This window comes from Phyllostomus discolor, chromosome 13 (assembly GCF_004126475.2).
Source record: "Phyllostomus discolor isolate MPI-MPIP mPhyDis1 chromosome 13, mPhyDis1.pri.v3, whole genome shotgun sequence".
Taxonomy (NCBI): domain Eukaryota; kingdom Metazoa; phylum Chordata; class Mammalia; order Chiroptera; family Phyllostomidae; genus Phyllostomus; species Phyllostomus discolor.
Genome location: NC_040915.2, coordinates 12,495,110 through 12,510,705, shown reverse-complemented (window position 1 = coordinate 12,510,705; position 15,596 = coordinate 12,495,110). Strand labels below are relative to the sequence as shown.

Here is a 15,596-nt window from a genome sequence, read left to right as displayed (position 1 = left end):
TTGCATACCCAGATGGCCAAGTCTGGAATTTCAAAGAATTCCCCAAGAAGAGGCAGCTGGCTTAGGGGTAGTGGCTCTGGAGGCTCACAGCTGTTGGGTTGGAAGACTGAGGAGTTTGAGACCCCAAAACACAAGACAGATTGAGAAGGACAAGAACATGTCCCAGGCTCTATCACTAGCCCCCAGGCCTCCATCCCTCACGGTATAAGTCATGTTTCCCAGAGTAGGTGGGCAGGCAAATGAATTGGGCTAGTTGGCTGGGGTCACAGGGACTGCCTGCCTCTGGGGGAAATGCAACAGTGGGTACCAGGGAGAGAACTGCCAGAAATATGAGATCCCCTTGTTCACATAAAACAATGGAGAAATCTTTGCCCCCATGCAACCTGCAGCAAAGTGGGCAAAAGCCCTGGCCTGGACCTTACTGACCTGTCCACATACAGGAATATGGCTATACCAATTGAGGGGAGGGGGGATTGGTGGCTTGACATTTCTGGCAGGCCTTAGGCTGGAATACTAATCTGTTTCCCTCCTGTGAGTAAGGTTAGGATGGAGCCTCACTGAACTAGGCACTGGCCCATCCAGTTCTGAATAAACTGTAAACAAAGCCAAGCCCAAACAGGGCTCCACACCCCAACAAAAGCCCCTCTCAGGTTCTATCCAAGTGGATTTACTGACCACCCACCTCATAGTGTTATAGTTGTAGGTCACCACTGCCCTCTGCTGGCCACTCAGGCACTAGCATCCACTCCAAGCAAATGCACTTCAGATATTCTCCATCAGTGGACACAGAAGATTCAACCCATTTGCCCTGGCCATTTGCTCTGGCTGGTGTGGCTCGGTGGATTGAGCACCTGCCTGTGAATCAAAGGGATGCCAGTTTGATTCCCAGTCAGGGCACATGGGTTGAGGACCGGACTCCCAGAAGGTGGCGTGCGAGAGGCAACCACACATTCATGTTTACACGTGGATGTTCTCTCCCTTTCTCCCCTTCTCTCTCTAAAAATAAATAAATATGCTTTAAAAAAAAAAAGAAAAATCAGGGTAGGGAAAACAAGGATCAACCCATGGACAGTGTCAGAGGAGTAACCACTAAGAAACTCAGCACCCCTCACCAAAATTTATACCTGAGCTCAGTGGACTGAATGCCTACATGCAAACCTGCAAACCAAAGGGTTGCTTGGTTCCTAGTCAGGGCACATGCCTGGGTTGTGGGCCAGGCTCCCCCACCTCAGTAGGAGGCAAGATGCAACCACACATTGATGTTTCTCTTCCTCTCTCCCTCTCTCTAAAAATAAATTTTTTAAATAAATAAACAAACAAAAAAATTTATGCCTAAAACTTCAAAAGTGCCCTTTCTATCCAGCTTGGAAGTTGATTTGATCTCACCCTCAAGAAAACAGTACCTGACCCCATAACGTCCCCATACCCCTTTTTTATGCCCTCTTTGTTCTCAAAGGAGGCCAGACTGAGATGACCTGGAGTCATCCTTCCAAAAAGCATGAGAAAGCTTTGGTCTCCTTGGTTCTTTCTGTCACTGCAGCAGACTGAAGTCCTGCATGCCCTCTGAAACAGGATAAGCTCTCCTCAACTCTTAGTGTGACAACACCCTGCAAGCTCCCACACCTTAAATTTTTTTTTCTTTTATTGGTTTTAGAGAGGGGAAGGGAGAAAGAGGGAGACAAACATCGAAGTCAGAAACTTCAATTGACTGCCTTCAGGACATACCCTGATTGGACACCAAACCTGCAACCCAGTCATGTGTCCTGACCAGGAATTGAACCTGCAACCTTTAGGTTTGCAGGATGTGGCCCAAACCACTGAGCAATACCACCGAAGGCAAGCACTCGTACCTTTCAAAGACAGCAGTGATGTTGACTGGAGGTAGGGAAAATCACCGAGAAAGACCTGACCAGTATAGCCCCTTAATTAGCTAGGGGAAGTCCAGCCGCCCCTGCTGTCAGATGGTGCTAGGTCAGGGTGTATTTGTGAGCAGTTTCTAGAAGCCTCCAAGGGGCCCTAAGCTTTGGGGCTTCCAAAGTTGCCTTACTTTCATATGGAAAACTTCAAAGCTGAGAAAGCTGGTAATTTGTGAAGTGGTTGGTCCTGAGGTTGACAAAACTAAACTCTCCCTAATCATTCTCCATCTTTAGGGGCCCTACAATTTAGACCAGGGGCGTAACCTTTATGAATCAAGATTTTTCAGGACTTTGGAAGAAATTCAAATAGGAGAAAAAGTGGCTCAGGTCAGTGAGAGACTGGTGTCTGGGAAAATGGTAGCTAGTTACCACACCTCTTACCCTCAGAAGTCTGAAAGGAGCACACAGCACATTTACCAAGGCTGGCACTGACCTTCCCTGGACAGCAGTCACTGGTGGCTGGCTGGGCACTTAGTGGCTTCTTCTTGGCCTTTCCAAACATAGTCAACCATTTGCTTTCAGAGTACATTGTGTAGGGCAATCATGAGCCCTAGCCCCGAAAAGGCCATTCTACCAATAACAATTTCTACAGGAAGTTAAAAACAGTTTAAAACCTCACTGAATTGAAAACTGTTAAGCTGCTGTCTTGACGCTAAGATATTTATATAGCTCTAACATCTGCTAAGAGGCAGATTACACTTTGCCTCTGATCAGGTGCAGCTCCACAAACAATTCAAAGATGAAAAGTGATCCCTGTTAACAAAAACGTCTACTTCTGCCTCAACCATTCCAGGAGCGATCATTGAGAAAGGGCAAAGCTGATTGGTGATTGTTATATATTCAGCCACTGAGGCCTTAAAGATTTTAGTAGTCAGTCCAAACCTTCAAAATTTCCTGCTTATATTGACTAGGATAAAGTGATCCCATGGCCCGTTTTCATATTCTAAGCCCATCTCAGGAATTGGCCTGGAAATATTCAGAGGGGCGTGATTACTAAACACTTAACACCAGCTGGGGCTATGTATGGTTAGGAAAAGGATTTAAAGGAAGGCTTCTGTAAGGTAGAGAACTCAGAGCCACTTTTCATTTAAGTGCATACAAAGCTAAGGAAAAATTAAATAGGGAACAGGCTCCAGTAGTGTCCCCAAGGAAGTCTATTTTCTCCCCACAGATGTGTATGAATGTATATTTGATAGCTTACTACCTTCAGTTATTTTCATATTAAAAATATGCCTTCTCATATAACATCACACCCACCAAAATAACCCATCACTTGAAATAGACTATTCACAAATGGAATCAAAAGGAGATAATGGGTCCTTGACACTGGTGACAATTTTCTGCAGGGGTAATAAAGATGCTTATTCCAGAGTAGGAAGGAAGAAAAAAATATGTTCATAATCCAGAAGACCCAGGAACTAAAGAAAGCCCTTCTATTAAAACCTAGCCATTGAGTGGTAAGGGTTACAGTACAGCAGACTGAGACAAAACCCAGTTTCACCTTAATTGCAAACAAGGGACAGTTTATAGGCATTCCAACTGTAATTTAGAAATAATTCATTTCTCTTGACAATCTACCTAGGGATCAAAATAACTTGTTGAAACAAAGAATGACTGAAAAAGTGGAATACGGGATCAGAAGTAGAAAGATTGCTGCTACTGCTCAGGGCAGAAAACATGGGATCCCTCTCTCTGAGCACCACCATATCCTTTTCTCTGCAGACTTTCTTGCCACCCCCCACACCCCACCAGCCTTCCTTCCAAGTCTTTGTACTACAAAGTGCAGAAACCAGCAGGACAATGCTATCTTTGACCACTGGCCAGTAACAGAGCATGCAAGTACCTGACATCATGTAGTTTTACCAAAAGAAACTACTTCAACTATGACCAAGCACTCCACGTAATTAAAATGCAAAACAAACCCATACAATAGGCATTCCCTTGTAACCACTGCCTCACCAAGATAATCAGGGTTACTGCAAACGAGCTTTCACATGTGATAAAGTCAAGACACTCCTGTAAAAAGCAATGTGATCCCAGCTGAGAACTATCCTGAGTGACACTTTTTTGTGTGAGTAGGAAAGGTGGCCTCCCTGACTGAGACTCCATTCTGACTACGGTGTACGTGCACAAACTGGACCAAGTATGCTCCACACTCAAATGAGGAAAACTGCATTCAAGAGTCTAATGTTTGTCACCATATTAGCCCTTTCATTAGGCACTTGCACACCAGGATAATGGCTTTTACTTAGCCCTTAAAAAAAATACTTGAGCATTTTTGCAAAAATATTAAAATTATGACCTAATAAATGGTAATTAACTGGCTAGGTTTTAAGATGACAAAGAACCAGTCTTTAGGGTCTGTGCAACTGACCCATAGTCAACAATACAGTTAACAGCATGTCAAAAACGGATGAATTCCTACCTCCCCATGATACTGAGAATACAGGGTAATTTTAGGCTAGAGCTCAAACCTTTGCAAGGTCAAGAACACTATAAATACTAATAAGTAGCCAGCAGCTAAAAATGCAACACTTATAAGAATTTTCAGGTTATGTTACACTTTAGTCCAAGATGGAGGAGTAGTGGACACTGAGAGATAAGACAAGTTGAACAAGTTTAAAACCAAAAGCAGTGGACATTTATTCCTCAATTTTTGTGCAAGAGTGTAAAGATGCATTTGAAAGAACCTGATGGCTAGTGAGCACCAGCCATGGCCTTCAGGCTGGCCTGGTTTACAATTAGATTAGGAGGAGAGGGGGAAAAAAGGTAACTTGCCTAGTTCACATGAATGTTGTTTCTGGCAAACACAGTTGTTTACAAAGTTTTAAACTACATTTTACTAGAGTCAAAGGACGACTTCAAAAAGCTACATACAGTACAATTTGAAACTGAATGAACATCCTACAATGTTAGTGCAAAGTAATTATGTAGACTATCCGATACAAGATTGTGCTCATGTTTCCCAGGTTTGGTCAATGTTGCTCTTTTACAATCACAGAAGCTTAACTTATCAAAAGCAATGCCTTTGTTTTATGCTCTATGTACCACGGGAATGCCACAAGATTTTGGTGAAATGCAGCTTAGTTTCATTAATGAAGCAAATTTCTTATTTAGTTTAACAGTCATGTTCCTGGAATACTGCAACATGTAAGTTTCATGGCAAAGCTTTTAAGCTTATGCCCTCATCTTGTTCAGTAAAATTACTTTTAAGATATCCTTTTTACTATGTAAACTGGAATTGTTTCATGATTTTGAAATGCAACCAGTATAAATGAAAATATTTCAGGGGTGGGGGAAAATCCACCACTAATCTCACCTAGATAAAATTCATAAAATCAAAAAGCCTATTCACACAAAATTATATGTAATGACTGTAGTAATCAGTTTATTACACAGATTAATCATTCTTGAACGTACAAGCTCCAGAGGAGCAACGGGGTCTTTAAATATACACAAGTATTTCCATCAAATGAATTTTCACCCTTTTCCAGAGAGACCTAAGCAGTTAAAAACATAAGAAAAATAAGAGCTATTAGCTATGTATTAACTGAGAAACCACATACAAACCAAAGAATATGGAAGAGAAAAAGAGGGGTTGAAAGGATGAGGGTTAAAGGGTGGGGAGATGTAAGAGGAGGGAACAAAGCCCATCACACTTTATGTACTAATAGCTCCAATCCAGTTAAACTTAGACCTTAAAATGGTAGGTTTTAATTTGGCTGGTCATAACTTTCACCTAAGACGTAGGTCCTTCAGCATAAAATGAGTATAGAAACAGCTTCGTGTTCTTCGCCTTGTTTTTCGTATCTGTTTTGAGTTTAAAAGGATTCCACTTAAAAACCATCTCTAAGTCAGTAGAGCTTTTCTTCCCCATCCAAGCACACACCATACCCACCACCCCTCACCTTGCCGTCATCCAAATTTAAGTCAATAGGAAAGCTTTTAGTCTCACACCTAGGTTACGCCCGAAGAACTGGCTTGTCACACACACACTTCTCTGCTAGGAGGCAATGTTGGTACAGAAGTACAGTATTTCTAGTTTGTTGTTCCAAGTATGTACAACACGCAGAACTGCTGTATCAGGTAAACATGTGCACAGGGGAAGATGAGGCGTGGGCTCATAGAAAGCAGTCAAATGGAAATCAAAAGGACTTTCTCTTTCAGAGTTCCCCTATCTTTATTTGTAGAGGTTATCCAATAATTTCTTTAATTACATCGCATACTTCTGAGTCCATTCCCGAGCTATTCTGTTGTACCTGTACACACAAAGAAAAGCTTAGCTTAACACAGGTGAGGGGTCAGGAGGCAACAGATTTCACTTATTATCCCATCTAGTAACTTTTTACCCCCTCTCTGGTGTTCCTTCATTAAAAACCCATATAGTAACTTGAGGGCAAAGATGTATCATATGTTCAGACAAAGCTGTCTTTTTACCCCAAATTTCTAATAAGCATTTATTCAATGACAGTGGGAAAAGGCTGTAAAATGAAAAACAAGACCTGTAAATTCTACTAATAGAGGATTCTGATTAAATTTTAGCATTTGCTGTTATATCCTTGTTCTATACTTGACTGACCTTACTTCTAAGGAAGATCTTCCACCTATGTTCATATCTGGAGTTCTTTAAACTCTATACTTCTACATTATGATTCTTGAAATCATATATTAACAGTGATTGAATTGATATAATATTTTCCTGTCTTAATAAAATTAGCCCTGGCAAAATGTATTTTAACAATTTGGTTTCTAAAATGAAAGAGTCTATTGCTCCTGAAGAACATTCTAGTAGTAAAATAAGCAAGGCAAAGGGTTCTACAATTCTTTGATTTAAAAAGGGATACAGGCAAGTTCTTCTGAACATTATTACCACAATGTTCAAAAAATGCTTGGCTTAAAAAATGCCTTTTGAGCCCTGGCTGGCATAGCTCAGTGGATTGAGCGCGGGCTGCGAACCAAAGTGTCGCAGGTTTGACTCCCAGTCAGGGTACATGCCTGGGTTGCAGGCCATGACCCCCAGCAACCACACATTGATGTTTCTCTCTCTCTCTCTCTCTCTCTCTCTCTCTCTCTCTCTATTTCCCTCCCTTCTCTCTCTAAAAATAAATAAATAAAATCTTAAAAAAAATGCCTTTTGGTAGGCACTCACGCCCACAGTTCTAGGTATTTGACAAAATGGGACGCCAATCAAAAGATTTTATTTGAATAAAATCTCAAATAGAAAAAAACTTGAGATCTAATTTTATTCTTAATGCAGCCAAAAATACATGACTAAAGATATTATTCATACCTAAACACAGAAAAAACTAAACTTAAGAAACAACTGCTGTAGTAATAATCCCTCACTGCCCCATTTAAAAATACTGTATCTTGTCCTAGCTGGTGTGGCCCAGTGGACTGAGCACCAACCAGCCTGTGAACTGAAAGGTCACTGGTTCTTCCCCATCAGGGCACACGCCTGGGTTGCCCGCCAGGTTCCCAGCTGAGGGTGTGCCAGAGGCAACCGGTCAATATTTCTCTCCCTCTCCTTCTCTCTCCTTCCCCCTAAAATAAATAAATAAATAAAATCTTTTTAAAAAATAAAAACATTACATCTATATGTCTCTCTCTTCCAACAGAATTCAAATAATTCTTTAATCCTTTTAAAAAAGTTAAAATCCTAACTTTAACTTTAGAACATTATCCACTCTTTCCCACCTATTTCTTCCTATTTTACTGAATATACAAAATGAATAACAAAGATTAGAACACTTTTAGTTACTATTTCTTTTGCTATTCTGACTTTTAAAATTTTATTTATTTATTTTTAGAGAGAAGGGAAGGGAGGGAGAAAGAGAGGGAGAGAAATATCAATTTGTAGTTACCTCTCACATGCCCCCTACTGGGGACTTGACCTGGCCCAGAACCCAGGCACGTGCCCTGACTGGGAATTGGACCAGTGACCCTTTGGTTTGCAGGCTGGCACTCAATTCACTGAGCCACACTAGCCAGGGCCTGGCCATTTTTAATATTTCATAGAATTCTAAAATATGTAAATCCTCATCTTTTATTTTTGAAGGAAATTTGGGGTTTTTATGTCTTGTGGCATTTACTCACTTTCTTTTTTAGATTATACCAAATGGCAGAAAAACAATGTCCTTTTCCCATGAATTTTCAATAATCTAAGACAAACAGGCTCTTGATGCAATATGCTTTATATGTAAAAAGCCAAGAAGACATAAAACTCTTTATGTCTTTGACAGAAAAATATACTGTAGAAAAGTTTTCCTAGACAGGAAATAATTGAGATAATATCCATATCATCTACATATAATGATAATCAATACAAATACCTCTCTTTCTCATCCCCAGGACTTCATTTTAAGTATCTGACCCATACCTAGCCCTTAGTTCAGAAAAACTTGAGTCACAAACTTCTTCTCCCACCCCTGGCACTCTTCTGTCTGGAGGCCATACTTACTTTTCTCTATCTGTTTTGTAGATCCGAGCAATCTCAGGCACTAAGGGATCATCTGGATTAGGATCACACAACAGAGAACAGATGGACAAGAGTACTAGAATGAAAAACAAAAACAAAAACCCCTACAAATTAGCACAGAATAAAAGCAAAGGATTCAAAGAATCATGAGATGCCAACACATTAAAAAAATTCTAAGAATGTATTTATATTGCAGTTCCTAGCAGCTTTGTAAGCTCTTCCTAACTTTACAGGAACAGTAATCAACAAATATTCTACGATTTCTCTATGCTTAACTCCTTAAGGAAACTGGCCCAGGCTGGTGAATGAAGTGACTTGCTCAACGTCCCCAGTTAGTGAGTAATTAGAGTGGAATTAGAATCAGGTCTTCCAAATCCCAGACCAATAACACTTTTCATAGCCCATAAAATCCAATTTTTAGGAGCCCACATTCAGGGATAAATGGCTTTCAAAATTCCAAAGACAACCACACTATTGTGAATGTTCTTAGAAATGACAACCATGAAATCCAAGAATTGCTGCTTTCTCAAGGGCAGGTATTACATTCAGATGCAATGGATCTGTTTCATTTTTAGTTGAAAACAATTTAGTCTAAGACCATAAAGGCTAGTACTTGCCCCCAGATGGGGCTGGCCACACTTATTACAGAAGGTACAACATACTTCTACTAAGGTCTCAACTTCTTTTCAGTGATGATTTAGAATCTTATGTGAGCCATTTCCTCAGTGACAACCTGGAATATAGCAGACGAATCTCAAAAGTACAATTTCTTCTGTAAAATCTTGTTGTTAATTTATGTATTCCTCACTGAATGTAAAAAGGAAGCCAAGGCCACTAATTACATTAAATCCAGTGGTCTCTGACATACTGAAATAAACTCTAATCCTTCTATTCTGATGCTAACAGAACTCAGCTCTAATGTTCTCTAGTAAGAGACAATGAATGACTCTGATCCCACTTGACTCCCAAACCATCAAATTCAGCAGGAAAAAGATTTATTCATTTTCCTATCAAATCTGTTCTATAGAGATCAAGGGCTTCTGAGAGGTGAAGAAAAAGTTTACATGCCCTTTATCATTTGGTTTGTTAACAAAAAAGCTATTTCCTTGCCTTAAGAGTATATGGAAAATAAAAAACATCAGGAAAGATGTTTTCTGACTCTTCATTCCTGTTGCCCACAATTCTGGCAGATGGCATTCCCAAAACATCTTCTCTTCCCATTTGTCAGGTGTATCACCTGATGCCCTCTTCAAGCACAGAACATTCTAACAGCAATTAGGAATGATTTCATGTATATCCTGGAAATGACAACAGGGAGTTATAGATTTTTGAATGTTCATGAAATTACTGACTACAGAAAGAAGAAACCTGTCCAGTCTATCAAACTGGCAAGTGTACTATTGATTCTTCACCTAAAACCAGACATACTACCTAATTAGTATCAGTTACAAATTTCCTTTATTCATAATTCTGACTATTTCAATAAAGCTACTTTTAAAAGATAAAGTTTTAAGAAATAACTTGTCTTACTTTCTTTCCAGGAAAGTAAATTGGAGTAGTGGTTATCTGGACCTAGTGAAAGGATTTGTAGTATACTATTTAGTTCCTTTAATTCACAGAAAATTGATTTTGGCTTATAAAGTACTACACCTTCTTTTGCTGTGTAGAGAATAACTCCTATTTCTACAACCTGCATAGACTCTTCATTTTCATTAGTGTCATACAACCCACAGTCATTTTCAATTCTAAAAACATAACCAAGGGGCTTTACGGCACATTTATCTGCTTAAATTTTCTGTATATTTAGCTATATAACATATATACTCAAAGTGAAGGGAATTTTAGAGTCAAAATTATTGCCCTTGAAAATAGAATATGTTAAAGGAATAATTAATATTACACACAGAATTCAGGCCTTTCAAAGAACTGCTTGCCCATCTATTCAATTTACCAAAGAAGAGTCATTAAAACATTAAACCTAGATACTCTGATATAAACAAATCCAATAAAATGGCACTGCAATTATTTTAATAGACAGCTACACAAATAGAATGTAAGTCAAACTAACAGCACTTATGATTTCGAATAACTGAAAAAGCAACACTAGGCACAGAAGCAGAGGGGAAAAAATCTGTGGTAACAATTTCAGCAATCTAGACCTACCGATCCCCCTGCCCAGCCACCCCCCAAAATATTCCACTTCTCTTGGTCCCATTACTTTACTAGATTTATTTCTACTGCTAACTGCTATTTTGTGAAGGAAGAACAGGCAGGCCAGGAAATCACAAGAAGTATATGAACACTTTTACAAGTAGCCCATGAATTGCATGGGGCCTACAAAAAGAAAAGGGGCCACTTATCCGAAACTATTTCAGTCACAATTTTTAAAAATGTAGTCCTCTGGTTTTTTGTTTTTATTTTTGCCTAGAATCCCAGACATTTTTTTAATCTTATTTTTTTTAAATATATTTTTAAAAGGTTTTATTTATTTATTTTTTTTGAGAGGGAAGAGAGGGGGGAGAGAGAGGGAGGGAGGGAGGGAGGGAGGGAAGGAGGGAGGGAGAGACACATCAATATGTGATTGCTGGGGGTCATGGCCTGCAACCCAGGCATGTACCCTGACTGAGAATTGAACCTCTGGCACTTTGGTTTGTAGCCCATGCTCAATCCACTGAGCTATGGCAGCCAGGGCTGGATCCTGGAAATTTTAATTTAATGCCCCAGAGTTCTTATTTCCTTCAAAAAATTAATGTCAGAATATACAAATCTTATAATAGTTACAACAGGACAAACATACAACACTTTTTCAATATCTTTATCCCAGTTATTTGAGTGCCTACAAGAGACTAGTTAACTGTGCATTTTTGCTTTTTTACTTTCATAATAACAATGAAATAATTATTATCATCCCTATTCTACACATGAAAAAAAAGAGGAACAGAAGCTAATGTCTTAAATCTCATTTAGTAAAGAGGTAAAGCTGAAATCTGAATATAGGTAGTTAGAACCAGAATCCATGCTCTTTAGCATGAAACTATACTACCTACTGTCTACATGTATACATTAAAGGAATGATAAAATATAAGGAAAATATTTCCACTCACCAAATTTCACCACCCAAATAGCCAAACTGTCTATTTCTTTTTAGTTACTTAACATACTTATGTATAACTCAAGTTATATTGTACTCTAATTTTATCTTTTTTTCTTCTGCTTTGGGGGGGGGGGGGCTTTTTATTTTTTTTAACTTTTTAAAAAATTGTTGCTCAAGTACAGTTGTTTCCATTTCCCCCCACCACTGCTTTTTTCAAACATAGTATTCTTCCATTTTCCACAATATTTATAAGGATCAATATTCTAAATGCACGTGCTAGAACCAATTTATTTCTTCCTCTATGGTTGGCCCTGTAATTTTTGAAGGGAATTACTCGTGTAATTAGGTCTTATTTAGAAGAGCTGGATCTTTCATCACAAAATTAGCAATTAACTTGCTCTACACATTTTTCAAACAAACACATGTACACATAAAACCATATGCCAAAGATTGTTAAGATGCTCAAAAATTTATTTTCCAATCTATACCTGAGTAGCAAAATGGACATAATCACAACACAAAAGAATACATATGCTTGAAAATCCAACTCTCTCCAGTGGTCTCAAGATCTATTCAAGAATAAGGGAGATTGTTACCTCCTCGTAAAAAGACTATGAGTAATCTTTTCAAAAATAACCTTAAGACTTTTAAAACATAGCTGCTTTATCTTTGATATTGACACCCATTCCATTACCTTTTGAAATAGTTAGTGCTGGAGACCACTGTGACCGTAGAATATCAAGACAAATGCTGCCGTTACTGTTAATATTTGGATGATAAATTCTTGTTGTAAATGCAACCTATAGGAAAAAAAAATTTTTTTGTAAGCTGGTTTATTAGTATCATAGAAAGCATATTAAAAACAACCAACATATTCCAATTACCTTAGGTGGTTTGAAGGGGTAATCTGTTGGGAAATGAATTGTCAAGAAAAATACTCCACCCTGATAGGGACTGTCATTCTGTTAATAACAAGAAAAATGGGATTAAAATGAGTGCATTATATAAACTATTTATTTTGAAATTAATCTGAGTACTTACTGGCCCCATTATTGTAGCTTGCCAATGGAACACTGAAAAAGAACAAAAACATCACCATGAAGCAATATTCACACTGTACCTACATCATAACAACATAACATTCCCCATCCAATACCAGTTTACTTATAAGCAATATGATGAATCCTGGGCAGGGTGAGAAATCTAAATTAAGTTTGAGTCTGAAGAGAAAAAGGACTAGCAAGGGCTGGAACACTGAGAAGATGTTCAGTGAAAAAGTATTTGGACTAAAACATGAAAATTCACAACAGGGAAAAAGAATTCTTGACAAGTGTCCAAGTTCCACTTTTAAACAGGTATTTCCTCACCTCAAAGAGTAAAAAAGAACCAAAAAATTCACCTCTTTGATGTGTTATACCATTTCCCCAACACAATTTACTCCTTTTATAGTACTGGCATAGAGCAGAATGTGAAGTCCAAGGAGATAATACTCAAATTAGGAAAGAATGGTTTTTACAATGAGAAAAAATTTCTAAGAGCACTCTCCTGTGTGGGTCTTTAAAAATACTGGTTCCTCAATTACGAAAACATTAGCTGAAAGCTTGATTACAAGCTGTAAGGATAATCCAAATAAATTATAAAGTTGTTTAATAAGGAAATCTCTTCAAACTGCAAAAAATGATGCTTATCCCATTTCAAAGGTGGTATAACTAAGTACAATACAGAGACCAAAAAGACAGAGTTTTCTTATAAGCAAGCTACTCAGCACTTAACATTCATACTAGGATCTTGGCAAACTAAGGAAACTTGTCAATGAGATTGTATATGAAAAACCCAAACCAGCTAACTTTTGTCAGGAGGAAATGTGAATAAGAAGCCATATGAAAATGCACTGGAACGTCAGTCCAAATCCTTCTGACAAAAGAAGGATTGCATGTGAAGCTGTCCCCATGACTGTCTGGCTCCTCATTGAGGTCCGAACCAGCAAACAGCAGCCTGTTCATTAGGAATTAAAAATAAAGGATAGGTGTTGTTGAGGCTCCCCTTCTTAGAGCACCCAATTTCTGCCAATCAACTTTTTAATGGAGTAAGTAGCTTAAGGAGAAAGTTACTTTGAGCCACAATGATTACAAAGATCCTATAAAAGACCACTAATGTCCTGTTGAAAGAAATAAGAGAGTCTCACTGTTTTTTAATACAAACACAATTTGAGTAAACAAAGCATATTGCTATCTGGAGTAAACGACCCCCAAAACAAGGCTGAAAACCATGTTAGACAAAAGGATGACCAAACTTAGGGTCAAAGAACCCTGTTTTAAAACATGTCTTGTATGCTTGGCCAGGTAGCTCAATTAGTGCAGGGGTGTCAAACTCATTTTCACCATGGGCCATGTCAGCCTTGTGGTTGCCTTCAAACAGCCAGATGTAATTTAGGACTGTATAAATGTAACTACTCCTTAACTACGGGCAAGGAGCTCGGTACTGCTGCCAGGTAGAAACAAGGTGCTGGGCCGGATAAAACAAGGTGGAGGGTCAGATTCGGCCCTCAGGCCTTGTGTTTACCACCTGTGAAGTGGAGCATCATCCAATGTTTGATACCTGGTAAGGGCACATGCAAAAAATCAACAAATGAGTGCATAAGTAAGTGTCTCTAAAAAAAAAATCAATAAATAAAAATAAAAATGGGTCTTGTTTTTCCATTTAATCCTTTTATATTACTTAAAGTTGTGGCTATAAATGGGAGGCTATAATATACCTGCATTCTTGCTCAAGATTGCAAGGGTCAAAAAAGTGAAAGAATAAGAAAGCACTTGGATAATAAAATATACAAATACCAAGACATGTTAAAAAATTAAGTTAAATTTTCTATTACCTATTTAGAAGCCCTACTTTTTTCTTCTAAGTCTTTCCAAGATCAACCCTTTTCTTGTTAAAAATACTACCAGATTTAAGAGGTTACTAGCAAAATTTAAATTAGAACAAAAATTTCTAAAGGTAAAATACTATTTTTTGGTGATTTCCCATTCTTCCTCTGCAGAAAACAAAGCATGTTTTATGGTCTACGATTAAAGTTACATACAATTTCAACAACACAGAACCCCCAAGAGGTTTGGAGCAGAAAGTCTTGCAAACTGACAACTAGAACATTTATGATCAATATTTTCAAGTAACATTGCAATCTCTTTCATGTTTGGCACACCAGGAAGTTGAAGGCATTCTAGTGTATCTAAGTAAGATTCTTATATTGAGAACTTTCATAAGCAACATCAATATGCTATTTCATATGTATTTAGTTAATAAATCATATCTGTTTAACATTCTACAACAAAACTAAATTAACAGTTGGCATTTAAAACTCTAAATAAAAGCCTATTAACATTCAAGTGCTAACCTTTATTTAATGATTAACTATTTGTCTTCACCCTAGTAAACAAAGGTTTAATTATTGCTCCAGAAAAAAGAAAGAAAATACACATACATAGGGGCTACATCTCTACAATAGGTGAGAAAAGAATGAACAAAAACCTGCTAATGTAACGACTGAGATCAATAATATCTGTCCCTGTTGAAATAACCTAGAATCCACAAAAGGCAGGGAAAAACAAACCAAAAACACATTAAGACAAACTGAATTTGAAGATCTACCATTTAAATCTTAATTGAGTATTCTGCCATACTGGTTAAAAATAAGTGTATCTATTGGAATCATTGACTTAGGTCTGCCTCTAGAACTCTCCTAGACTCCTAGCTCTCCTAAGAGGAAGTATAGTATGAAAAAGGGAAAAGGGAGTGAGACAATATCTAACCTGCCTCAAATTACAATGATTTTGTAAATAGTTCAAGAATCACTACAGGTTCCAAGTAGAAGGAACTCCAGAAATCGTTTCCGGGTGAAATATTTGGACATAAGCATAAAATACTGCAATATTTCATATAAAAACTTTCAAACACATTTCCTTTAAGGATCAATCTCAGGGGCTGTTCAAAATAAAATTTTATGGTACTGAATTTAAAGTTTTGGTAGTCAAAAAACAAAAAACTTCCCACTACCACCTTGGTTTGCTGTTGTCAAATTAAATTACACATCTGAAAGCTATACTCTCTCTTA

General features: G+C 38.0%; 1 protein-coding gene across 1 annotated transcript in view; it reads right to left on the bottom strand.

The window, feature by feature from the left end:
- Positions 1-4,534: 4,534 nt before the first annotated feature.
- Positions 4,535-15,596, bottom strand: part of UBE2D2 (ubiquitin conjugating enzyme E2 D2) — a 47,244-nt gene continuing 36,182 nt past the window's right edge. Inside the window, exons 3-7 of the mRNA XM_028527197.1 lie at positions 12,530-12,561; positions 12,373-12,450; positions 12,183-12,288; positions 8,377-8,470; positions 4,535-6,175 (exon numbers count right to left, since the gene is read on the bottom strand). Coding sequence (XP_028382998.1) covers positions 6,130-6,175; positions 8,377-8,470; positions 12,183-12,288; positions 12,373-12,450; positions 12,530-12,561 — 356 coding nt within the window. The 3' untranslated portion in view covers positions 4,535-6,129. The remainder of the gene's footprint in view (positions 6,176-8,376; positions 8,471-12,182; positions 12,289-12,372; positions 12,451-12,529; positions 12,562-15,596) is intronic.